Source organism: Sapajus apella, unplaced genomic scaffold (assembly GCF_009761245.1).
Source record: "Sapajus apella isolate SASKATOON/1434 unplaced genomic scaffold, GSC_monkey_1.0 scaffold44, whole genome shotgun sequence".
NCBI lineage: Eukaryota > Metazoa > Chordata > Mammalia > Primates > Cebidae > Sapajus > Sapajus apella.
The window spans coordinates 7,120,819-7,147,667 of NW_022436984.1; the positions used below are offsets into that span (position 1 = coordinate 7,120,819).

Sequence of the window (26,849 nt, forward strand, 5' to 3'; positions counted from 1 at the left end):
AATGTTCTCTATGAAGCCACACACATCTGGATTAGAACCATATGGCTGACCACAGCTGCCCCAATGCATGTGAAGGCGTCCACACGCCAGCATCAGAAGGGGTGATTCATTTTGCCCATTTATAAGAACAGTTCCCTCATATCCCAATTCATTTTAGGACTCTAAATTTTCATCCGAAGTGTTTGTTTTCATCGAAACATGGCTCGAGTGAGGTTGCCTATATATGGGGACAGCCCTGGAGGACAGAAAAAGAGAACCCTTAAGTTCATCAACAATTATTAAATGCCTACTCCGTGTGGTAGGCTGCAGGGCAGTGCTTTAACTTTCTGTAATAGTTGATTACGATTTCCACAGCACTTTTCATATATATTTCCTCAGTAAATTCTCACATGCACTGCCATGCACCCTGGGCAGGGCAGCAAGTGGAACATAACCCTTAATCCTTCCTTTTTTTTTTAAAAAAAAAAAAAAAAAAGAAAGAAAGAAACAGATTCACAAACACAGGGAGTAAACGTCTGCATCCCAGCCTGGGCCGGGTTCCCCTCAAATGGACATTTGCTCTCTCGTGTGGGCATACTGCTGACATCTAATTTTTTATTTCACATCTGTAAAAATTAATACTGCTCTCTCCACCTCTTCATGATGTGCAGTAAAGGAGGTAATTGCATGGCAAAATCTATGAGGGTGGAGGCTGTGCTTGTCATTTTTATCATTGTGTCTTGGCCCCTGGAAAACAGCACCAGGCGTGTTGAGGGGAGGAGGATCATGCCATCAAACTGTTGGGATTTGTATCGTTCCTCTTCTCAGGAAATATCTGGAGAGAACATTTCCCTTATATCCCAATTCACGTAACCTGGAGTTTTAAAAACTGATGCTTCTGTTGCGTGGTATATGAAATAGTCTGAATCTCTTCATGGTATTTTTAGCCCTATCAGTTACTTTTACCATTTTGAGTACATGCAAATAACTGGAAAGCCCCAGTATTTTTAATTTTAGTCTCATTTTTAAAAAAGAAGAAGAATAAGAGTTTCAAAAATGGTGAGTAGAGGCAGTCTGACGTCCAGGTGTGTTTTATTTTGTGATAAACAGTCAAGCCCATGCAGATCCTAATGAAGACTGAATCTGCAGCCAGCTTTGCTGAAAGGATAGGTTGGTCAATGCAACAACCTAAAATAGTGGACTGGAACATTTGTCAGAAAACAAAACAAAACAGCCAGGCTCAAAATATGTTGGACAAAAGCAAATGTTGAAATTCCATGGACGAGCAGCCCGTATTATTAAAAATGCGTGTAGAAAGTAGAACAGATCATTCTTTAGGCAGGTCCATAAAGCCCAGATTAGATCAGAGAGAGGAAGTGGAATCGTGGTTGGGAAAGAAGAGATGCCAGGAGCTTTACATTTACGAGGGCGGCTTTACATTCATGGATAAGCACAGTGGCATTTGACTGTTGCACTGACTGGAAGTCAAACCCTGCATTTGTGACCTTCTAAACAAACCTAGTCAGACACCCATTCGCTCATTTAATCTTCACCACAGTCCTGGGAGGCAGCTATTATTTATGATCCCCATTTCACAGATCAGGAAACTGAGACTCCAGAAGATTAATTGCTTGCCCAGGCTCACACTACTAATAAGCAGAGAGCAAATATTTGGAGACTACCAGAACATTTTCATCGCTGAGCCAGTTATCTCTTTGACACATGGAAATACCCACGGATGTTCTGTTTCTTTCGAAAGAGCATCTCCCTGACTTAGTGAGCGGCTTATTTGGATTTCTGGTTGGCCGTTGTAGTGCTGCTGTCATCTCCGGCAGATGCTGGTACCGGTCATCATGGGACTTGGAAGCTGAGTCAGGAGGAAGGGAACATGCTCCTACATGTCTGGATTAACTCCTGATAACAAGGAATTCAGAAGGAAGGAGTCACTCAGTTTTCTCTTTATGTCATCTTCACAGCGCGAGGCCGCAAGCTGGGACTAGGGGTACAGAGATGCAAAAGACAGATGTGCTGCCCACTTTCACGAGGCGTGGGGCCTGGCAGAGTTGTCTGCTGTGGGATTTACAAAACGGTAGCCAACTGCCCATGGCCGATGTATTTTATTTGGTCCACATGGAAGCATAAAATTTTTTGTTGTTCCCAGTGTTTAAAAATTGGGATAGTTTTTCTAAAACTGCAGATTCCTGGCTTTTCCTAACAAATCAGAAAATCTGGAAACTCGAGGACCATTGGTAGGCTGGCAGCAATTTGCCATCGCTGGGTAGTGATGTTCATCCCAAACCACACCTCTCCCTGTTGCTTCCTTAACACAGAGAGAGGTGTTAGGGCCCATTTATCATCACATATTTTTCTTATTGTAGCGCTAAGAGGGAATATCCCTAAATAAATTACATCTGTAAAGATTCTGTTTTTCAAATAAGATGCTCTGGTACCAATGTCTCTATCAACATGTACCTTTTGCACATCCTACTTTGCTCTTTTACATAATAGGCTGGCTCCTAAGGGCATTTGTTGGTGACATGTGGACGTTTCCTTTCCTGTAAAAAGGCAGACTCAGGGAGGTAGGAGTGATTGCTGTTCAGGGGAAGGCAAATACAATCTCTCTTCTTCGTAAGCAAGATTTTCATGATCTTGAAATGATACTGGGGAAACTTTACAGTTAAATCAGTTTGATTTTGTTTAGAAAAAAAACTTTGTGACAAAGTACAGACAGACAAAAGAAATGTGACCTGATTATGAAGTCCTTAGTTTAAATGTTATATTCAAGTAGCTGCTAGAATTGTGACTAGAATGGTCCCTGGCACATAGTACATTACTGATAAATATTTGTTGAATGAATTATTTGAAAATGAAACTTTATGATGCCAACTTCTTTTTTAAAGGAAGTAGAACAGGAAAAGGAATCTTTGAAAACATCTTTGCCTCTGAGTTTTCTCTTGCTTCCTCCTTTCTTTTCCCTTTCACTCCATTCTCATACACATATTAGACAAAATATGTTAAAGAAAATTTTCATTCCTACATAGTCAAAGGAGGGAGCCAGCACTGGTTATGTTCATGGCTGGGGAAGTGATGTGGTTCATCAGGTGGCCTAGCTTAAAGGAATGGGTAGGAATTGTTCAGACTTATTTTAAGCCTCGTGACTTCTGTTTTAGGTGAGTGGGAACATGCATTGTAGGCTTTAGAGATTTTATCCATGTTCTCCAATCTGGATCTGTGTTGTTGTCCTTGCCTACAGTGACCTTCCTCTTTCTCTTGTCCAAATTAAGTCCCAATCCTCCTGGTTAAGTCGCAGCTCACAAGGACCTCCATGAATCTGTCCTGATCATTTCAGTCTCCAGTGGCCCCTATGCATAATAATAATATGACTAATAACACATGCAATAATAACAGTAACATTAACACGGCACAATAACACTCCTTGAGATTTTACTGAGGTCCTGTGTGAAATACTTTACATGCATTATTTCATTTGGTCCTGATATAAAGCCAACTCAGTAAGGACTTTTATGATCATTCCCATTTTCCAGACGCAGAAAATAAGTGTCAGAGAGGAAATGACTTGCTAAAGGTTACAGAGCAAGCCAGTGGCAGGCTCCATGCTTGAACCCAGCCCTGACTGACTATACAGCCTCTGATCTCTTGTACTTACTATGCTGCCTCCCTGATTCCTGACTGATTCCTGGAGCACTTAAGTGGAGCAACTACTTCACACTAAGCATGTGCTGTCTTTTATTGCTATGAACACATCTTTTTAGGTTCAAATAAATTATCAGGTCCTGGAGGGCAAGAAATGATTTTATATCAGCTTGCCTCACCAGGGCTTAGCACCATGCTCTCAAATAATAGGAAACTAGTTAATTGCACCTTTATTTTCACAGTCTTTAATCGAACCTTGAAGGCAGCATTTATTACACTTATAAGTCTTATTGTTTGCATCTGTCCTTGCTTCCGGCCTGGAAACAGCAGGTCTCCCTCATCTGTGACTCAGCACTGAGCATCTGGGAGCTGCTCAGTAAATATTGCTGAGGAATTGAGTTTATGGTTCTGGTCAATACTGATGATAAATGATATTAATGTTTTCTCTTTTAAATTTCATTTTCCATCTCTGCATACCATCTTTTTATTGTTCTGCATTTACTCAAATTACTGTATTAGACAGTGAACTTAAACATTCAACTTGAAAAATTCAGCAAGGTAAATAAATAAATAAATAAATAAAGGTAATCCAACATATTTATCCCTTTTAATTTTGTTGTAGCTTTCCCTGGACCTCTATCACACCGAAGATGATATTTACAAACTGTCACTGGTGCTGGAGCCTAGAAATTCTAAATCGGTAGGTATAATTTTCTCTCTAAGGATCGGTGTCAGTCACTATTTTTTTGTTATTTACAGTAATTGTCTATTACAGTGTTGCTTTATGTTCTAAAATGGAAGAATTTAAAAATTGACATTATTCCCATTTTATCAGTGGGACAGCTTAGCCCTGACAGTTTGAGAATTATGTCTTCATACCAGAGGCAAATAAAGAGGAAGAACGTCATTCTCATTACTCTGTTTTACAATTGATCTCCTATTTATTGTGTTCCTGCTAAGAACTCAACACACATAGGACCTAAAAAAAAAAGGAAAAGAATAATAACTCATCTTAATGTTAAAGATCATTTGGACCCTTTCAGGCTTTAGAAAAGCTCCATTCAACGTAAAATTAGATTTAAAATTTTAAATATCTTGATGATAACTTACAGATTTCTCTGCTGACCATCAATTCAACTCAGAATTTGGATGTCACATTGGATGGTGTCTCATTTAATAGATGGCAAACTCTTAGTAAATAAACATTATATAATAAGATTGAGAGCTGGGTGTGGTGGCTCACACTTGTAATCCCAGCAATTTGGGAGGCTGACATGGGCATATTACAAGGTCAGGAGTTCAAGATCAGCCTGTCCAACATGGTGAAACCCGTTTCTACTAAAAATTTAAAAATTAGCTTGGCGTGGTGGCGGGCACCTGTAATCCCAGCTACTCGGGAGGCTGAGGCAGGAGAATTGCTTGAACCCAGGAGGTGGAGGTTTCAGTGAGCCAAGATCACACCACTGCACTCCTGCCTGGGCAACAGAGTGAGATTCTGTATCAAAGAAAAATAATAATAATAAAAATAAAATAATAGAATTTAAGTTGCTATTAAACAAAAGGCAGTATCCAAACATGTATTTAGTTACAGATTAGATTTCAGTAACAAAAGATGCTTGCTTTATAAGCATTTAAAGCATAAAAAGCTACATAAATGTCAGTTTCTACTGGTATTATGAATATACAAAACTTACTCATTCTTCTCAGTATCCCTGGCCCTAGTTGCTCAAGGCCCCAGTTAATGTTGAAAAATATGGCCCGTCATGGTAGCTCATGCCTGTGATCCCAGCAGTCTGGGAGGCTGAGACAGGAGAACTGCCTGAGCCCGGGAGTTAGAGAATAGCCTGTACGACGTGGTGAAACCCCACCTGCATTAAAAATGCAAAAGTTAGTCGGGCATGGTGGCACACTCCGGTAGTCCTAGTTACTTGGGACACTGAGGTGGAAGGATGGCTTGAGCCCAGGAGGCAGAAGTTGCAGTGAGCCAAAATTACACCACTGCACTCCAGTCTGGGCAACAGAGCCAGCCCCTGTCTCAAAATAATAATAATAATAATAATAATAATAATGATATAATTGAAACATATGTGTTTTTTTTTTTTTATCAGCAACCTACCTCCCCTACGACACCCAACAAGCCTGTGGTGCCCCTGGAGTGGGCATTAGGGGTGATGCCAAAGCCAGACCCCACAGTCATCAACAAGCACATAAGGAAATTAGTTGAGGTAAGTGGATGAAGGAGAATAAAGAAAGGGCCCTAGAAGACCCTTTCTCTTTCCAGAATATTCTGCGATTGTCCAGGAATCTGATGGAACCCATGAAAACAGCCCTCTGGCAGGTAGGAACAATTTAGCAGGCACTTCGTACTACCTGGCATTGACCTCTGGGGAGAATCAATCTGAAAGACCCTCTTCCCTTTGTCGTCCGTCTACTCTCTCTTGCCCAGATACTCTCAGCTCCTCTCTTTCCCAGGCATTTGCCACCTCTGTCATTGTCAACAGCTCAAGGGACTGGGGATTAGAATCACTCATAAAAAAACTCACATGGGTCACACTAAGATGCCCAATAAATTGGTTACCCAAGGGCAGGAAAGAAATCCTGTAAGTTGGATAGTTTCTCCTTTTGTATAGTTTTGGAATTTGACCACACAGAAGCCCAATGTTATTGAGATTAGAAAAATCATCTAATGGAGGACAAGGCTCTGTCAGAGTTTTCTGTGTAGAAAAAAGAGTAGAAGTGCCAATGCAGGGAAGACGGAAACATCTCGGGTACAGGAAACTGCGATCCTGAGCTAAATGTCTACTTGAATGGATTGGTAGGTACATCTGCTGGTGCAACAGAATTGAATCTTTGGGATATAATGTGCTTTGGGCTGGGAAAAGATGTTTAAAAAAAAAGGAAAGAATGTCTTATATCTTAGATAATCCAGGAAACTAGGAGGCGCTGAAAGAAAAATTCTGTGGAGCGTGTGAGGCAGGAAGGAAAAGGGTGGTGCTGGTGCAGAGAGGAATATCAGTGGGAGAAGGGGCTGAGGAGATAAGGTCCAGCGGAGGCCGTGGCAATAACAGACCCAGCTTGGAAATGGGAAGGTGAGGAAAGGATCCAGGGGCCCCCAGGGAATGCAAGGACTGAGTTGCGGCTCAGGAATATCTGAAGCCAGGAAATGGAGGCAGATCTGTTCTCTCTCCCAGTCTTATTCTGACTGCCTCTGCCCACTTGGAGAATTTCTCTCTCTCTCTCTCTCTCATTCCGTCTTCCTTACCTTCTCTCTCTTCCCTTTTCTCCAAATTCCTTACCTTTGGTTCAATCAAACAAAAGACATGGATTTTCTGATGAATTTTACTCCATAAAAAATCTTCAACACACAGTATAAATGTGGATGTTAAACTATAAATAGTAGGTATTCCAAAATAGTTAACTTTTAAGCTATTTTTATTATGGCTAAGCAATGATACTGGGATTTCCACACACACGCAAAAAAGAATGTTTTCTGATTTTGCACAATTCTGTTACCTATGAAAAAGCTTGAGATAGGCTCATTTTAGTCATATTTTTAATTAATGCATTCATTTATACCTTACCTACTTCCCAAAGTACTCCTGAAGCAACTGCCAACATAGGGCAACATTGATAAATAGAATAAATAGAAATTACTGGGAAAAGGGAGAAAGATTAATTAAAACTGGAATCAAAATCAAATATAAATTTGAGTACATGTGTTTGCAGAAAGAATTTACAAATTTTTTTGAAAACCTAATTTTGCAGAAGGCAGTGGGAAGCCTTTTTCATTTTTCTCTGATTATAAAGGAAGATAGAATCATCGAAACTATTAAAGCATTAAATAAATTATAGAAAACAAAAAGCTTTACTTTGAGATGTTGGTAATTCTGTTCTCCAGGGATAACCACTGATAATTTGTAGATTATCTTATATGACTTTATTCTCTATGTATATATTAACACACATACTACATATATACATACATGTATATCTTACACAACTTTGTTCAATTATTTCTTTAGAACAGGTTCCTTGAAATGGAATTGCTGTGTCAGAGAGTAGGCACTTAAAATTCCTGATTGTCTTCCAGAAATACTGTGGCTATTTACGTCACTAACTTGATACGAGAGTACCTATTGTCTCATACCCTAGAAAATGATCAATCACAGCATTTTAAGATTTTATTTAATCTGAGAGTTTAAAAAAGTTTCATTTATGTTTCTGTAATGATTAGCAGAGTTGAATACATTTCCATGGATGTATTGGCCATTTGTATTTTTATTTGGTGATTGCCTGTTTGACTTTTGTGTCTTTGCTCTCATATATGCTGCAAATAACTTGCTCCATTTGACATTTATCTTAAAATTTGTTAATTGAGCTTTTTGGGTTAGGATATTTTGCACTTTTTTTATAATAAAATATTTTTCCTTATGCCTTCTGACATTGATGTCGTGCTAAGAAAGTCCTTTTTCACGCCAGGATTAGGAAACATGAAAAATATTTTCATTTAGTTATCTTTGGTACTTTTATGCAGCTTTGGGCTTTTTTTTGCATTAAAATATAGAATACACTAGTGCAGTGGCTCATGCCTGTAATCCCAGCTCTCTGGGAGGCTGATGCAGGCGGATGGCTTGCGCCCAGAGTCTGAGGCTGCGGTGAGCTATGATCGTGCCACTGCACTGCAGCCTGGGTGACGGAGTGTGATTCTGTCTCTAAAAAGATAAGTAAACAAATAATATATAATACATCTAGAATATAGTTTGGAGGTAATTTATTTTGTAAGGTTATTAGCCCTTTAACTCAACAGTAGTTACTGGATAATCCATAATTTCTCTGGATTTTAAAAGATACTTATCGATATTTTAAATTTTATATATACATGTTTCTGGACTCCACTCTCTGTGGCATTTTGTATCATGTTGTTTTGATTAACGTAGCTGTGTAGAATATTTGATTTCTGAAAGGACATGTTCTTCCTCATTGCTCTTCATTTAAAATAATTTTTTGCTTACTTTTAACATACCCACTTTGATTTGAACTTTATAATCAATTTGTTCATTTAAAACAAATCCCCACTGGGATTTTGAATGGAATTGGATTAAATGTACACTTTCATTGTTGAGTTAACACCTTAAAGCTTTATTTTGTATTGTCATGGTGTTGGAATATGTAAATTCACTAAGCCAATCCCTACTCAACCCTGAGGTTTTGATTTAAACTTTGCTTTACCCAGGAAACCTTTCTTAATCTACCTCCTCTTTTCCCCCCACTGATAGCACTGTTTTACTGATTGATTGATTGAGATGGAGTTTCACTCTTGTTGCCCAGGCTGAAGTGCAATAGCACGGTCTCTGCTTACTGCAACCTCCTCCTTTCAGATTCAAGCAATTCTTGTGCCTCAGCCTCCTGAATAGCTGGGATTGTAGGCATGCATCACCACACCCAGCTAATTTTTTTTTCCTTTTTTTTAGGAGAGATGGGATGGGGTTTCACCATGTTTGTCAGGGGGCGCTCAAACTCCTGACCTCAGGTGATCCATCAGCTTTGGCTTCCCAAAGTGCTGGGATTGTAGGTGTTAGCTACTGTGCCCAACCTCTGTTTTATTTTTAATTTTATTTTAAGTTTATTTTTTAGAGATGATACCTTGCTATATTCCCCAGGCTAGAGTGCAGTGGTGTGATCTTGGCTCATTGTAACCTCAAACTCCTGGGCTAAGCAAGCCTCCTGCCTCACCCTCACAAGTGGCTGGGACTACAGCCAAATGTAGCAATAAGATGTAGCAATAAGGCCTCTCTATGTTGCTCAGGCTGGTCTCAAACTTTTGGGCTCAAGTGATCTTGCCACCTCTGCTTCCAACTCCCAGAGTGCTGGGATTACAGGTGTGAGCCACCACACCCAGCCATTACTCTGTTTTTATCCTCAACAAATCACTTATTATATTATAAAGGCCTATTGACTTAGTTATCTTTCACTAGATTCTAAGCTCCTTGATAGAATCATATGCTAGTTATCATTGCTTTCACAATAACAAGTTCAGAGCCTACTTCATAGTCATTCAATAAATACTTATCTTGGCGGTGGCTCATGTCTGTAATCCCAGCACTTTGGGAGGCTGAGATTGGCAGACCACGAGGTCAGGAGATCGAGAACAGCCTGGCTACCATGGTGAAACCCGTCTCTATGAAAAATACAAAAAATTGGCCAGACGTGGTGGCACATACCTGTAATCCCAGCTACTCGGGAGGCTGAGGCAGGAGAATCACTTGAACCTAGGAGGTGGAGGTTGTAGTGAGGTGAGATTGCGCCACTGCACTCTAGCCTGGGTGACGTGAGACTCTGTCTCAAAAAATAATAATAAATAAAATAAATACTTATCTTTCCTTTGCAGTCTGTATTTAGAAACTATGATCATGACCATGATGGGTACATCTCTCAAGAGGACTTTGAAAGTATAGCTGCCAATTTCCCCTTCTTGGATTCCTTCTGTGTGCTGGACAAAGATCAGTAAGTTTTAATTTTGTTTTATTTTAATGCAACTATCCTAAAGCAGAAAATAATTATCAGAGGAGAGAAGGAGAAGCTTGACAGCTTCAACCCTAGTGCTTTGATGAGCCAGGTCTAATTTGTCACTGATTATTTTCTTGTGACCTGAATGCAATCACAGGGTAGACCGTGTTGTCAGTGTTGAACACAAGTGAACATTTGTAAATGATCCAAGCGCACCATTTGCTATATTGCTTTTATTGCTTAGCTCTCAACCCAAAAAATCTCCACCAAAAAAAGAGTAGAGGAGAAATATAGTTAGGTCTAGCCTGGGAGAGTCCTCAGCATTAGCGGGCCTGAAAGCAATCTTAAAACTCATGAAGATTAAAAAAAAAACTGGTTGGGCATGGTGGCTCATGCTTGTAACCCCAGTACTTTGGGAGGCTGAGGTGGGCAGATCACTTGAGGCCAGGAGTTCAAAACCAGCCTGGCCAACATGGCCAAACCCCATCTCTACTAAAAATACAAAAATTCACCGGTGTGGTGTTGCATGTCTGTAATCCCAGCTGCCTAGGTGGCTGAGGCGGGAGAATCCCTTGAGCCTGGGAGGCAGAGGTTGCTGTGAGCTGAGATAGCACCATTGCACTCCAGCCTGGGTGACTGAGCGAGACTCTGCCTCAAAAAAAAAAAAAAAAAAAAAAGAAAAAAAGTCTTCATGAAAGCATGATAGCTGCAGATAGCCAAGAAGCATTGATACTGTTTTTTTCTTTGATTGATCAAAGGTTGTCTTGACAAACAGAGAAAAAATATGTTTCTTTTTAGCATCAAATGATTCCAAAAATCAAATGGCTTTAGAGACTAAAACCCAACTTATTAAAAATAATAATTTTTTAAAATTGCTGAGAAATTCTGGCATTAATTTGATTGTTACTTGTGCAAGATTTATTCCTAATTTAAAAATCACCTGTAAGGAAACACTGGATTTTGTTTTGGTAAAATGGGCAAATTAAATTACATTAAAATCCTCTCATATTTTTGCTGTTATGAGTATTTTTAAAAAATGAAATTTGGGGCCAGATGCGGTAGCTTACACCTGTAATCCCAGCATTTTGGGAGGTTGAGGTAGGAAGATTATTTGAGGACAGGAGTTTGAGACCCGCCTGGGCAACATAGTGGGACCTTGTCTCTAACAAACCATTTTTTTTCAATTAATTAAAAAAAAATAAAATCTGTAATTCAACACACCAAGAAAAGTCTTGACACATTAACATAACTTAAAATCCTAAATTCATCTTCATTATATACTCAGAACAAAGAATACTTTTAAAATAAATTATATTAGAAACATAAACTTCCTTTACAAAGTAAAATTTAAATTGCTAACTACCCACTTCTTCACTTAGTTTGTTACTATCAGTGACATGTAAATAGGACATTGACTTAAAATAACTTCCCAGTCTTCATTTCTTTTATCTGTTGGTTCTAGAGACAGAATTGAGATTGTCGTAGCAAATATCTACATCTATCTCTATCTCTATATCATCATCTCTATATCGATAATTATCATATAATATAGATATCATCTTATTGATATCTATAGAATTGTTTTCTATAGATATCAATAGAATTGATAGAATTGATATTGTTTTCTATAGAATTGATATCTATAGAACCTATGAATGAAGGTTTGAACTATTCATAGCTTGCTTACCTGACACTAAAGTTTTGAGTGGTTAATACTAGAAATATCTCAAAAAGATGTTTTCTCTGAGGTACTGTTTTCTAAATTATGTTCCACAGAAGTAGCTATTAATTAGTGCTTTTGAAAAGGAACTGACTAGTCACGTGTGAGAAACACAGGATTAAATCTCATTAAATAGATGTCTTTACTATGTGACTTCCCAAACTTTGTATAGGCTAAAGTGTGTTACGTTGTGAGTCCCTAGGAGGAGTGATGGGCTAACGCACTGTTACACAAATGTATGTAGTAAATTATGTGATGAATTTGTGAGGCAATGCATTCATAAATGTATTTATCTCATATATATGATAAGGATTGTTTAGGTGTCTTCATTATGAAATCTATGCCCATTCCTTTGAGTGGGCAAAGGACACAAATAGATATTTTTCTAAAGAACACATACATGCCAATAAACATATGCAAAAAAGCAAAATGCAAATCAAAACTGCAATGAGATACCTCACACCAGTCAGAATGGCTACATTTTTTTTTTTTTTTTTTTTTTTTGAGACAGAGTCTCGCTCTTTCACCCGCACTGGTGTGCAGTGGCACAGTCTCAGCTCACAGCAACCTCGGCCTCCTGGGTTCAAGTGATTATCATGCCTCAGCCTCCCGAGAAGCTGGGATTACAGGCATGTGCCATCATGCCAAGCAAATTTTTTTCTTTTTTTTTAGTAGGGACAAGGTTTCATCATGTTGGCCAGGCTGGTCTTGAACTCCTATCCTCAGGTGATCCACCTGTCTTGGCCTCCCAAAGTTCTGGAATCCCAGGCATGAGGCACTTCACCCAGCCAAGAATGGCTATTATTTAAAAAGTCAAAAAATAACAGATGCTTGCGAGGTTGCAGAGGAAAGGGAACATTTATACACTGTTGGAGTGTAAATTCATTCAACCATTGTGGAAAGCAGTATGGCAATTCCTCAAGCAGCTAAAAACAGAACTACACTTCAACCCAGCAATCCCATTACTGGACATATACCCAAAGGAATAGAAATCATTCTACCATAAAGACACAGGCCTGTGAATGTTCATTGTAGCACTATTCAAATATCAAAGACATGTTATCAACCTAAATGCCCATCAATAACAGATTGGATAAAGAAAATGTGGTACAGATACACCATGGAATATTAGGTAGTCATAAAAAAGAAGATTATGTCTTTTGCAGGAACATGGATGGAAGTGGAGGCTATTATCCTTAGCAAACTAGTGCAGGAACAGAAAACCAAATACCACACATCCTCACTTATAAGTGGGAACTAAATGATGAGAACTCATGAACACAAAGAAAGGAATAATAGACACTGGCCTCCTTGATGGTGGAGGATGGGAGGAGCAGAAAAAATAACTGTTGAGTACTAGGCTATGCTACAATTTCTCCCCAGGCTTGAGAATTTAAGATCCCTTTCTTAACTCCTATGCAAAATAACTTTAATAATAATACTTATAATGTATAATAATCAGTTACTTTGCATAGGAGGTAAGAAAGGGATCTTAAATTCTCAAACCTGGGGGAAAATTGTGGCACAGCAAACAGCAATAGGGAAGCCTGGGCAGGGAGTATGGGGAAGAGAGAGATGAAGCTGAACTTAAATATGTTGATTGAGACAGAGTGGATCACAGGAAGAGAGGTCCAGCAAGTTCTTGAAGGTGTGGTACAAAAATTCAGGACAACAGTCAGGACTGGAGGGGGAGAATGAAGTCTTTTAACCCCACTGTAAGCTGGAGTCCTGATCCGGTGAGCACACCCTGGTGGAACGCTTAGAAGGTGGTGAGCTTGGGGCCTGAGGAATAAGCCTTCAGGGCCTCCCCTCTCACATGCAGACACTGAAAAGAGTCAGTGAGCCCTGCAGGGGAGCTGGAGAGGAAGGAGGAGAAGCAGGGTGGCATGCAATTCCAGGGTCTCTAAGGGGAGCACGCCAAAAGAAGGAAATTATCTCTGTGTGACCTCCTGCCAATGAGAAAAGGCCACTGAGGATGTCCTTGGTGACAGATTGGTAGGGTTAGAAACCCAAGTGGCATAAAGAGTAGCTGGAGGAAATGATAGAAGAGCCTAATGAATACTCTTTTTGAAAACTTTGGGAGTTAAAGAAGGATGAGAGAAATGACACCTGTTAGAGATGGCAGCAGGACTGAGGAAGGAGATTTTTCGGTGAGAAAGTCTTGAGCATATTTGTGAACGGAGGAAGAAACAGGGAAGAGATTGAGAACCTGGAAGTAGCAGAATCCCGGGGAGGCTGGAGAGTGCTGGATGGGGCAACCAGTCCTCTGAGAGACGGGCCCCAAGAGAGGACAGGAGGTAGAAAAGAATTCTGAACTGGAAAGGAAAGGCGTGATCGTCAGCACATGCTGATGGACAGAGAAGCAGTCTGGAGCTCACCTGTGTCAAGTGGATCCAATCACTTTTGTTTTTGAGACAGAGTCTCATTCTGTCATCCAGGCTGAAGCGCAATAGTTCGATCTCAGCTCACTGCAACCTCTGCCTCCTGCCTCAGCCTCCTGAGTATCTGGATTACAGGATTTGCAGGTACACGCCACCACACCCAGCTAATTTTTGTATATTTAGTAGAGAAGGGGGGTCAGGCTGGTCATGAACTCCTGACCTCAAGTGATCTGCCCACCTCGACCTTCCAAAGTGCTAGGATTACAGGCATGAGCCACCACACCCAGCTTATTTGATCATTTTTAATAAACAAGAAGTCAGGGTATGTGGTAGGTAGGGGTAGGAAGGCAGGAAGAACCAGAGGTTTGTTCTGTGTGGAGCAGATCTGGAAGAATTGCTCCCAGCCAGTCACAGCGAATGGGCTATGAGCCACTAAGATGTGAGTGAAAACATCACCAATGTAGTAGCAGCCCAGACAGCGTCAAGCTGAATGAATTTGAGAATGGTCAGCCCAGTTATTAGTTTTCCGCCTTTCTCCAGCATCCTAATTCTTGCAACCCTACAGCTAGGCAAGGACTAGAAGGATGTCCTTCAGGAAACTGCTGTTCATAATAAAGAAGACTTTCTGTGCTGCGGTGCACAGGTCACATGTATGCTCACATGAATATGCTCCTGCAAACACACATACATGGGTGCACACATATGCAATTTTCTGCTTACTGAAAAAGGCTTTGAACACCTGAATATGCCTTTTACGGTTCTCCCTTTCTCTGAGATGTAATAGAGAAGTGAACATTCTTCATCTGCTTTTGGCCACAAAGGTTTGGGAGGTGGGTGATTAAAGTGTGACAACTATGGCCGGGTCTGGTGGTTCACACCTGTAATCCCAGCACTTTGGGAGGCCGAGGTGGGTGGATCACCTGACATCAGGAGTTCGAGACCAGCCTGGCCAACATGGTGAAACCCTATCTCTATTAAAAATACAAAAATTAACTGGACATGGTGGCACACGACTGTAATCCCAGCTACTCAGGAGGCTGAGGAAGTAGAATCACTTGAACCCAGGAGGTGGAGGTTGCAGTGAGCCAAGATCACGCCACTACACTCCACACTGTGCAACAGGAGAGAGTCTCCATCTCAAAAAAAAAAAAAAAAAAAAAAGTCAACTACTTAGCAACCTGGTATTCAAAGATACCTCCCTTCTTTGATTCTCTTAACAGGGATGGTCTGATTAGTAAAGATGAAATGATGGCTTACTTCCTGAGAGCTAAATCCCAACTACACTGTAAAATGGGACCAGGATTCATCCATAATTTTCAGGAGATGACCTATCTCAAGCCAACCTTCTGTGAACACTGTGCAGGATTTGTAAGTCTGTTTTCCGTTGTTTTCTTATGCATGTAGTTATTTGTGTAGCATTCTGAAAAGGTAAGAATATGATACGCTAAATAAAGTCCACTGTCTGCTTCGAATCACAAGTAAAACATGGTGGTTCCCTGAAATTAAAGATTCAACACCCAAAGCAAGATCTTTGGGTTTCATTATTTTCTAGGAATGCAGGGCTAGCAAAAACAGGGAAGGTTGTTGAGGGCTGTTAAGAGAGTGGTTTGTTTATTAATCCCTGCCAGGAAGAAGTGTCAGCCCAGTGAGCCCTGGCATTCATCACTAATATTCCTAAGTGGTTGCAATTAAGAGGTGCATTTATCTTAGCCAGTTCCTTCCAGTTTTCATTTCATGTGGTATTAGTGACCAGAAATCCATCATGGCATGGTTCAATAATTCACAACTCAAAAAGGAAAAAAAAATCTTTTTGGAGAGAAGCTGGTTATAATAATAAATAACATTTACTCAATGCTTGATGGTAATAAAGTACTCCCATAGACATTAGGGTAACTAATCTTCATTGCAAGCCCTTCAAGTGGGTATTTTACTTTCGCCATCTTGCTTATGAAGATAAAGAGGTTCAAAGAGGATAACCCAAGTTCCTGAGGATGGCACAGGTAATCACTACCAGAGCTCGGACTCCGGCACAGGTGTACCGACTCTCAGCCCTGTGCTTCACCTGTACCACTGCAACAAATGAAGACTGTGTGCTTCCTTCCCCTACCTTTGATAATTCTTTGGGAACTGAGATCAGTTTTTGATCCTGGTCTTAACATAAACGCTTGAGCCCTGAATGTCTTCCAGTTGATATTCAAGTTAAATAAAGTGGAAAATGCGGTATTACAGGTGAAGGAGGCCCAGCACCCAGATGAGTATGACAAATTTCCCTTTTCCTAGATGCCAGAGCTCAGTTGTGTTAGCTTCATTTGGCAGCCGTGTCCCCCTGTGGACTCACTGACCCATACTGAATTTGTTGCTGATATTATATGCTACCAGAAATTACATTTTCCCCATCCCATCCTCAAATAACCGGCTTTGGGGAGCCCAAGGTAGGAGTCTGTGTTCAAGCACACACTCTCTGAGAATGGGTAAATAGGAGGCAGTTGTTACCTCAAAGATGGCCCCAGGTGGTCACAGCAGCTGATGTGACACAGGGCAAGGCCAGTCTAACTAGCTCTCTTTATTCATCGCAGAGAAGGTGAAGTTCTTTAGTATCTCCACTGGGATTGCATGACCAGACCATTACCATAAAACAAATGGTCTCCTTTTTCATGTTTCTCTAGTTTCTCTATTCTGATGGAAATTTTGGAAATACCTAGACCTGAAAATTCTGGTGTGGGATGGGGTCATGTGTAACACACTCCTACAGAGGGGGACCCAGTGAACAAAAGGTCAGGCTGTTGGGCCATGGCATGGCTCAGCCAAAAGTCATGATAATACATCTGTCTTTTGGGTGGGCTGTGAGAGTCAGAAGGCACTTATCAAATCTCAAGGTCTCAGGTGCTACTTGGGCAGTTGAGGCAGGAGGATAGCTTGAGCCCAAGAGTTTGACTCCAGCCTGAGCAATATAGAGAAACCTGCCCGCCCCCCAACCATCTCTAAATATAATTAAAAAAAAAAAAAAACACTCAAGGTCTTATCTCTGCTCTCTAGTCCTTCTGTCCTGTCCCTCCCTTCTATAGAGGCCCTGGTTCTGTAGGAGCAGAAGGTAGACTTTCTTGGGAGTTCCACACCTGTCTCCCTGACTCATTGGAGCAGAGATGCTGGTGCTACATTCTTGATGCAGCTGTGATGAAGTAGAAAGCTCTGGACCTGGAGTCTGGAACCTTGGGTTAAATTTCTGTTTTTCCCTTGCTAACTCTATGTCCTTGATCAAGTTATTCACCATCTTTGGGTCATTTCTATCTGTAAAAGGGAGTTAATACTTACCCACCAAGTTGTTGCATGATAAAATACTATCAGACATGTTGTCACATGGCTTGGAGTACATATTTTTTATGTATTCCTTGATACTTTGAGAGTTTAATTGAAATTTACTCATTTGAAATATTTACAGCTCTTTTTGTTTTTAAAAATATTCAATTTTATTGGTACAATTTGATTTGATCTTTACTGACACTCATGTTAAAAAGTCCATTGGTGGCTGGGCATGGTGGCTCACGCCTGTAATCCCAGCGCTTTGGGAGGCCAAGGCAGGCAGATCACTTGAGGTCGGGAGTTCAAGACCAGCCTGACCAACATGGAGAAACCCCGTCTCTACTAAAAATACAAAATTAGCCGGGTGTGGTGGCACATGCCTGTAATCCCAGATACTCGGGAGGCTGAGGCAGGAGAATCACTTGAACCTGGGAGCAGATGTTGCAGTGAGCTGAGATCGTGCCATTGGACTCCAGCCTGGGCAACAAGAGTGAAACCCTGTCTCAAAAAAAAAAAAAAAAAATCCATTGGTTTTCAAAGGATTTTATAACTATAGTTCTATAGATGTGCTGTTGAAAGGAATTGTGGGAAAACGGTTCCAGTGCCAGAACCATCTGTTTTTAAAATAAATTCCATTTTAAGGTTAAGGAAGACCAACAGACTTGCTCTGCAGAAGATTTATTTAGAATTAGAATTCTAGAACTGAAAGAGTGTTAGTAATTCCCTTATTTTGTAGATGAAGAAACTCAGGTCTGGAGAAGTTAAGTGACTTCCCTCAAGGTCACACACAGATCATTAGCAGCAAAACTGTGAGTCACACGCAGGTCTCCTGACTCTCAGTCCAGAGCTCCTTACACCACAATTACTCCAAATATTAGAGCAGCCAGTGGTCTGAAATCAAAGGACTGTGGGAAATGCCCCTGCAAACCCATCCACATGGCATCATCCTCTACCGTCTTTGGCTGGCACACTGACCCAGTGCCGCCTCCTAGCTACTGTTTGTTCCTGGTTAAGTAAGCATTAGCAAACCATGTCCTCCTCCTCACTCCCACTCCCACCCCCATCCCCACCCCTCTTGCTTGACTGTATCTTTTTCACCAGTTCCTGAAGCCATGCTAATAATGTAACATATCTGGATATTAGGATGTCTCTTCTTAAATCTTACCCTTTCTTGTCCCACCTCAGTGCCTTTGCTCACACACAAAGTATGCAGGAACTATGGCTTCCTGTCTTTTCCTCAAGTAATATATTCATCTTTCCCTCACTAGCTATGAGACCTTGCCAAGGGACTTCACCTCTCTGTAGGTCAGTCCCCTCATCTGTAAAAATGAGAAGGCTGGGAGCAGTGGCTCACGCCTGTAATCCCAGCACTTTGGGAGTCCGAGGCGAGTGGATCACCTGAGGTCAGGAGTTTGAGACCAGCCTAGCCAACATGGTGAAATCCCGTCTCTACTAAAAATACAAAAATTAGCCAGGTGTGGTGGCTCATGCCTGTGGTCCCAGCTACTAGGGAAGCTGAGGCAGGAGAATCACTGGAACTCAGGAGGCAGAGGTTGCAGTGAGCCAAGATTGCCCCACTACACTCCAGCCTGGGCAACAGAGCAAGACTCTGTCAAAAAAAAAAAAAAAAGAAAGAGAAAATTATTATTACCTATACCATAAGGACATCATGAGCAATTACATAAGTTAATATGTATAAAGAGCCTAAAGCTGTGCCTCTCACATAGCAAGAGTTCAAGAAATGTTAGCTGTCATCATTATTATCATGATTATCATTACCAAGGGCTCTGGAGAGAGAATTTCCAGGTTGTGGGAGGTTGCAAATTATCTAACTTCCTGGATCATCACATTCACCTTTTACAAAAGAGAAGCAAACTAGATTATCATAAAGATCACGCCGTGATGATCCTGGCCACCACTGCCCTTTTTGGGAGCATGCCCCTCTCTCTTCCAGCCACCCTTGCTTCTACTTAGTTGTCATATAATCCTTCCTGTCCCCAAGACAAAATACTCTTCTGTCCTTGGAGACATTTGCATTTTAATATGTATTCCAAAGGAGCAAATAGCTGTTAAGGCTCAAAGGAATCTTTGAGTTTTCTACTTGTGGAAGTTCCTTGTCAAGAAGAGGTAAGGAGCCATCTTCCTGTACTCTTGAGTCACTTCACATGGGTGGTGACTTACTCTTCTGGAAAAGCAGGGGCACTGTTTGCTTATAATACACTGTGGACATGAGAACCGCACCCCCGTCAGTCCCAGTGGGCCCTGCTTTTTTCAACATTATTTTATTAAATAGATAATAGCCACCTAACTCAAATACGAAAAGGTTAGCAATAGTTCTCCAACTTGAGCTAAGCCCATTTAATGACCCATACTATGTATACACCTCTGTTATCTCTATCACCCATGCAAGAGCTGTGGGGAGACACAGGAAGGGCATGGGAAGGGCTCTCCTCTTCATGGCGTTTAGGAGGAGTCTATCTGGCGAAAGAAGACACCACCACCAGAATGTGCCCCTGAACCTCCCGGTCAAACGCTCCCTCGTGGAACTGCGGGCCTTCACATCTTCCCTCCCGCATTGGTCATTTCCTACTTGTTAACCACAAGGAAGTCACAGACTCCTTGGTTGGCAGAATCTGAGTTTTCTCGACATCTCCTTACAGCCCTGGCACAGGCCAAACATAGAGCCAATGTGGAGAATGAAGACATGAATAACTAAGATCATTTCCTCTTCTGTATTTTTCCACGGGACAAAAACTACACAGAAAATAACCTAGCATAATCCAAGTGTTTTCATGTGAGGTGCACTTCTTCCATTGCTCTATTTCCTGTAGTGGGCTCCAACGGCAGCTAGTGTCATTAAAAAGAGGGAGCTAGGGACTCCCAAAGACCAAGTGGCCATCGCCTCTGTACATTTTGCTGGGAGTGCACCATGCTAAAGTCTGAGGATCAAACGGTAGTCGTCTCCCATCCTGGCTCCCAGTTGGCTCCGAGAAAGAAAGGGGAAGTGAAACTCATGTTATCACCACCCTTGGAGAGGGTTCTTCTGTCTGGCAGGAAGGGTGTCAAGAGTGGTGACATCCTGTTTGTGCCTGGCCAGTCATGAAGCTTCCCAGCACTTCCCTCTCAGTGGCCTTGTTTTCCTTCCAGATCTATCCTCAGATTCTCTGACATTCCTTTGTCTTTTGTTACAGCTCTGGGGCATAATCAAGCAAGGATACAAATGCAAAGGTAAATCAATCTTATTTTGTTAACATTTTAAAAATTTGACATTTTGGGTAAGAATCAAATTTGTCTGGTTAAACTACAAAAGCTCTTGGCATCATTGAGAATTTCAGTCTTTTGGGTCAACGACAACTGAGAGTGATTGCCTCTGAGGAGGAGTTCCTGGAGTTTTGGAGAGTCGGAATTTTATAGTTTGTTACAAACCACTCTTCTCAACACACATAAATCTAGTTCTTTTGAATCAGCAGCATCCAGTTCAGATGGGAATTCTGAAGTGGGACAAGCCTAGCTAAAATATTGTATATAAGAAATTTTTTCAAAGAAAAAAATCTCCACACCATTTTTGTAATCCATAGGCACTTCTTCCTGTGGATTACAGAAATCCATACTTAGCTGTTCCTTTCTCTACCAAATCACATAGATGGTGACAAACAGAAAACTAAAACGTATTTTTGTCCTTTTCAATGAATGAATTTCTCTATTTTTCCCATTTAAGTTTATAAACAATTGAATCAATTGTTTATAAATTTGACAAATTGACAAATGCAATATGCATGTACATTAAGCATTCAGGAATGTGTTGCTACTTTTACATGTATGATTACACATTGTTTAGGAAGTTGCTGGACACTTTATGCGGACGATTTATACAGTTCTTTTAAGAATCTTCTAATGCTTTTGAAAACTATAATAAAACTATAAAAAGAAACATCTTAATCACGAAATACCTTCAGATGAATGTTGTTCCCCTGGGATGCCTTTTTTTCACCAGTCATTTTGCAGTATTTGGTCCTCATTTTGCATGAACAGAAAACTTCCCAAACCTCAATGGAAGCTACTGTTCAGTGCTCAGAGGGACCTTTCCATTAGTGCTTCTCTATCACTTGTCTTGGTCTAACTTAGATTTTGACTTTCAAGCAGCAAAGATACTGCAAGATCTTATTGCCTAGCACAGTGAGTCATTAGTTTTACTCTGGTTTCTATCCCCATACCCCAAAACCCACACACACACGATTTTATAAAGATGAAAATCTGCTAAACCTTTAGATTATCTCTTGTATTCTCTTAATGGCACATAAAGTGGAAAAAAAAAAACTAATTAAAATAGACCGAACATTAAGACTATTTGAAACAAGACCACTTAGGGGAAAATGGGTACTGGAAATAGTTAGAAAGGTCCTCTGTGATAGTAGGAGAGAGATGATCATCTCTATTCAATGATGTTCAGTGAAGTGTAGGACCCTCATCATAGGTAATAATTCTGAACCACCATCTGAAGTGCCACATTTTTCTATCCCAAGTATTCTACTGCCTTCTCTAAAACATCCTAATTGGTAATTTCACAGACTCTGCTGCCTGCCATTTCAAAGCCATAAGCAAATATAGAACATATTTACTGAGCATATGCCCATCTTGTATTTTGTTTCTATACAAAGAAAGAAAGCAGAAGATACAATCACTGGCCCTGAAAGGTTTTGGAAAATGAAGAGGAGTAAAAATATCCAGACAAGTGCTGTATGGAGGAACAGCTCACCATAAATGATCAGAGGCAGCAGTTGGCCTGGGAGAGACTGGAAGCTGAGGCTTCTTGCCATCATCCTGGCTTAGGCTCTCTTTGTGGGGATTCCATCTAAGCCTGGGAAAGAATCCCAACCCCATTTGATTTGCATTTAGTTTTGGGCAAAGGCAACTGACCTCTCAGGCTGGACTCCATTTGCTCCCTAGGCACAATTGCTCGTTAGGTCCTCAGTTACATAGAGAACCAAGCTGAGCAAATCTAAGAGAACTTTCGGAACTTCAGGGAGGCAAGTGCGGACCGATGGCCCCTTTCCAAACCCTGGACACACCCCGTGGGCCTGTGTGTGACTCTGAAATTCAACACAGAAACTGGGATGGGGGAGGGGAGGGCTGACAACTCAAGTGCCACTCTAGGAACTCAATCAACATTAGACACACTAATCATCTTCCACACCCTTGGAATTTTTCAGACTGTGGAGCCAATTGCCACAAACAGTGTAAAGACCTCCTGGTGCTGGCCTGCAGGAGATTTGCCCGGGCGCCCTCCTTGGGCAGTGCGCATGGGTCACTGCCTGGAAGCCCCTCATTGCCCCCAGGTAATGCCCTCTACTTTCTTTGCTGCCATGGTGTCTCTCTGCTTGGACCTCCTTTAGGTTCTGGGTCTAAACCTGGTTAGTCACTCTAAATGCTAAGGCTTTCTTTAAGGGGAGCAGCAGTGACTAAACCCTTGATTCATCCTTGCTTCTCTTTGCTTTCCAGTCTCAGGAACATGTAACCTGCCTGCAGCTAATTGAATTCTGTCCCTAGTTGGTTCCTCTAGGACTTTGCATGCCAGATTCGTGCTGGTTTGCTGTCAAGCAGTCAGATGTTAAATAATCACCATCCTCTTTCACTTCCAGTCCAGGATGAGGTGTTTGAATTTCCTGGAGTCACTGCTGGACATAGGGATTTAGACAGCAGAGCCATCACACTGGTTACAGGCTCTTCTCGCAAGATCTCCGTGAGGCTACAGAGAGCCACCACCAGCCAGGCTACCCAGACTGAACCTGTCTGGTCAGAGGCTGGGTGGGGGGACTCAGGGTCCCACACCTTCCCCAAAATGAAGTCCAAGTTCCATGACAAAGCAGCAAAGGACAAAGGCTTCGCCAAATGGGAAAATGAGAAGCCGAGGGTGCATGCTGGCGTGGATGTTGTAGACCGGGGCACGGAGTTCGAACCTGACCAGGATGAAGAAGAAGAGACCAGGCAGGACGGTGAGGTAAGTGCCAGGTCACCCCACAAATAAAACCAGAAGGAGGCTGAAAGTGCTGAGATGAGCATTACAGAGGGTGTGCGAGGCAGCCTGGTAGTTCTGAAAGCAGAATGGGTGAGAATGAGACGTGTATCATTTTCATCTTGCCACTGGCTTGCTACGTGACCCTGGGCATATGTTTCTTCTTCCTGGATCTCATTTTCATTGTGTAAAAAATTGGACCAGAGCAAGTTCTCAAACCTAGTGAAGGCTGTCATGCCGGTGTACTGAAATGATATACCCCAGGAACCCATGACTATATATCCAGGATACCTGCACATGATACAGATCAGCCTGGTTTTCTAAGCTAGAACCAGGGCCCAAACTTAAGAAAGGCAGTGGAAGCAAACGACTTTTAGATAAAGGAGAATCAGACACTTTTGACTCTACTCAAAAGAGGCTTTTGACAGTATCATGGAAAAGGGGGTGGTGAGAATCAGAGACATGGGGCCCTCAAGGATCTATAAACCAGGCTCTGCCTCGCATGAGAATCATAGGCAAATCATGCAAAGCAAACTGCAATGCAGATGGAATTTGTTAGAGTATGCTGACATAAAAATTGATTCAAGATGGAGTTAGAGAAATGTATTAGTTAACAGTCTATAGTGTATTAAGAAAAAGGATTTGAGAAAATTGGCATCATATTCCTAACTTTTAAAGCAATGTCATGGAGGACAGCCACTGCCGCCCTGTCGAATCATTCTCATAAACAGAATATTGGGTTAGGCAGAGATCCTACCGGATCAAGCCAGTGCTCTTTAGTCTTATGGGTGGTCCTCCACATTCCACTCTTCAGGAGACTTAAACACACGTCTCCATAAGTTTCCCATGATGAGAAAAACTCCAATGACCTTTAACCCAAAATCCCTCTGGCTCTTTCCTCATTGAAGGCAACGCATAAGGAGGCTACACATTATCTCTGGTCATGCAAGATTCCTTTTAAGTTTCTGCTGAAACACTTTTGTTTCTAATAACATCAACTTTTAAAAATAGCTTTGAGATGTAATTCACATGCCATGAAACTGACCCATTTAAAAGTGTACAATGTAATATACTTTAGGTATGCTTTTAGTATATTCACAAAGTTGTGCAACCATCACTACAATCTAATTTTAGAACATTTTCATTATTCCAAAAAGAAATCCTCTACCCACGAGCAGTCACTCTCCCCCCCTCACTCCAGCCCTAGGCAGCCAACTAATTTATTTTCTGTCTCTTTGGATTTGCAACATCCACTTTATTGTTAACATTTCCCCCACCAATCATCTTGGCAACTGTATCAGTCCTATCCTCCCACTTGTCCTTTACTGGCCTAGCACAGTTCAAGCTGGGAATATAAATGGGAATAAGAGAAAGATCATGGTTTGGTGCCAACAGCTCTTAACCTGAGGTCTATTTAATGGCTTTAGGGGGTTCTTGACGGCACTTTATGTAAAATTATACATAGACATATGCTTCTTTTGGGGGAGAGGAGTCCATGCATTAAACAGATTCTCATGGGGGTATGTGATCCAAACAAGCAAAGAATCATTGTGCAAGATGATTTTCAGGATTCTCTGTGCTAGACACCCCGTATACCAACTCAGCCTGCAGACAGACACCCCGTACACCAACTCAGCCTGCAGATAGACACCCCGTACACCAACTCAGCCTGCAGACAGACACCCCGTACACCAACTCAGCCTGCAGACAGACACCCCGTACACCAACTCAGCCTGCAGATAGACACCCTGTACGCCAACTCAGCCTGCAGAGGCTGTTTCCATGGGTGCTATAGCTGCCCCTGGAGTCTCAGGAAAAGAGCTTCTTTTCTGGTAGATGCTAGGATGACTACCAGAGTGCTTAGGGTGGCACCCACCTCATGGGCATCTCTGAATTCAGAGGATAACCTGCTTTTGTTTAACAAATAGTGAAATTAGTCATGAGCTCACTGCTATTGGCCTCTGAGTTAAGAGAAATTCACAGCCTGTTGGGTATAAGACAATTACATAGGTAAGATTTTTTTTTTTTTTTAAATCATTATTCTCTGTAAGGAAATGTAAACAAATATTTGGGTTTTTTCAAAAAATAATTTTGTTCCCTGGAAATTCAACTTTTATATTCAAATGTTCTCTTATCCTTTCAGTGTTCTTATCTCTCTCTCTTTTTTTTTTTTTTTTTTTTTTTTGGTGTTGTTCTTTTTTTCTGGCTGGAATGCAATGACACAATCTTGGCTCACTGCAACCTCCACATCCCGGGTTCAAGCGATTCTCCTGCCTCAGCCTCCCGAGTAGCTGGGACTAGAGGCATGTGCCACCATGTCTGGCTAATTTTTGTATTTTCAGTAGAGACAGCGTTTCACCACATTGGCCAGGCTGGTCTTGAACTCCTGACCTCAGGTAATCCACTCGCCTTGGCCTCCCAAAATCCTGGGATTACAGACATGAGCCACCACGCCTGGCCATGTTCTTATCTCTTAAAGCACAAGGATGGTTCACTGAACACAAGTATTTAATTTCATCTGTGCTAATGAATGAAGGAAGTATGCCCTGGTATGAAATGCATATATATATTATATCATCTCAGTACCATTCAAATCAGTAACAAATGAGATATTTGCTCTGTTTAGGAAATAAGAAGGAAAAAAAAAGTGACAAAATTATACCCAGGAGTTGAATATGTAGATAAAAGAGTTTTCAAATTTTTTTCTGCCAGGTAAGACCAATGATTGGGATTAGGAGCAATGACCTACACATTTATTATTTAGTATCAGTTGATGTTTATGAGTCCTATAGTTAAAAACTGTAGAAGGCAGAAAAGGTAGTTGTGTTTGTAATCTGTGTCTTTCCTCCAGCGGAGTTCCAGGATTTACGCTCATTTTAAAGTATAAGGGTGTGAACGTTTTCTATGGCAGTGTACATCATCTCATCAATGGCCACCAAGCCCCTGCATGTTAGAACCAGTCAAGATTACTCTCTTGGCAGTATGAATACATGTGTTTCCTTTGAACTTCTTCTTTTGTTTTCCTTTATCTTCTGCTGAATTAAACCTAGTCAACAAATATTTATCATAAAAGAGTTGGGAAATGCTGATTACATAAAATGGAATATGTTTACAAATATATGTAATATATAGTCATACATATTTACATATATAGATGTATACTTCTCTATGTGAATTTTTTTTTTTAACAGATTTTCTCAGTGCCCTCATGTACTAATTTATACTGGATTTCTAAGAGGAAAACCTTTTACCAAGAATCATTTTTTTTTTTTTTTTTTTTTTTTTTTTTTTTTTT

General features: G+C 41.0%; 1 protein-coding gene across 7 annotated transcripts in view; it reads left to right on the forward strand.

Moving 5' to 3' along the window:
• Positions 1-26,849, forward strand: part of RASGRP3 (RAS guanyl releasing protein 3) — a 128,052-nt gene that overhangs the window by 99,404 nt on the left and 1,799 nt on the right. For 6 of the 7 annotated variants that reach the window (XM_032239282.1, XM_032239284.1, XM_032239279.1 and 3 more), the window contains 7 exons: positions 4,256-4,333; positions 5,742-5,858; positions 10,022-10,137; positions 15,462-15,609; positions 20,733-20,769; positions 22,752-22,877; positions 23,181-23,539. In XM_032239282.1, coding sequence (XP_032095173.1) covers positions 4,256-4,333; positions 5,742-5,858; positions 10,022-10,137; positions 15,462-15,609; positions 20,733-20,769; positions 22,752-22,877; positions 23,181-23,539 — 981 coding nt within the window. The remainder of the gene's footprint in view (positions 1-4,255; positions 4,334-5,741; positions 5,859-10,021; positions 10,138-15,461; positions 15,610-20,732; positions 20,770-22,751; positions 22,878-23,180; positions 23,540-26,849) is intronic. The other variant, XM_032239285.1, reaches the window with a different exon arrangement.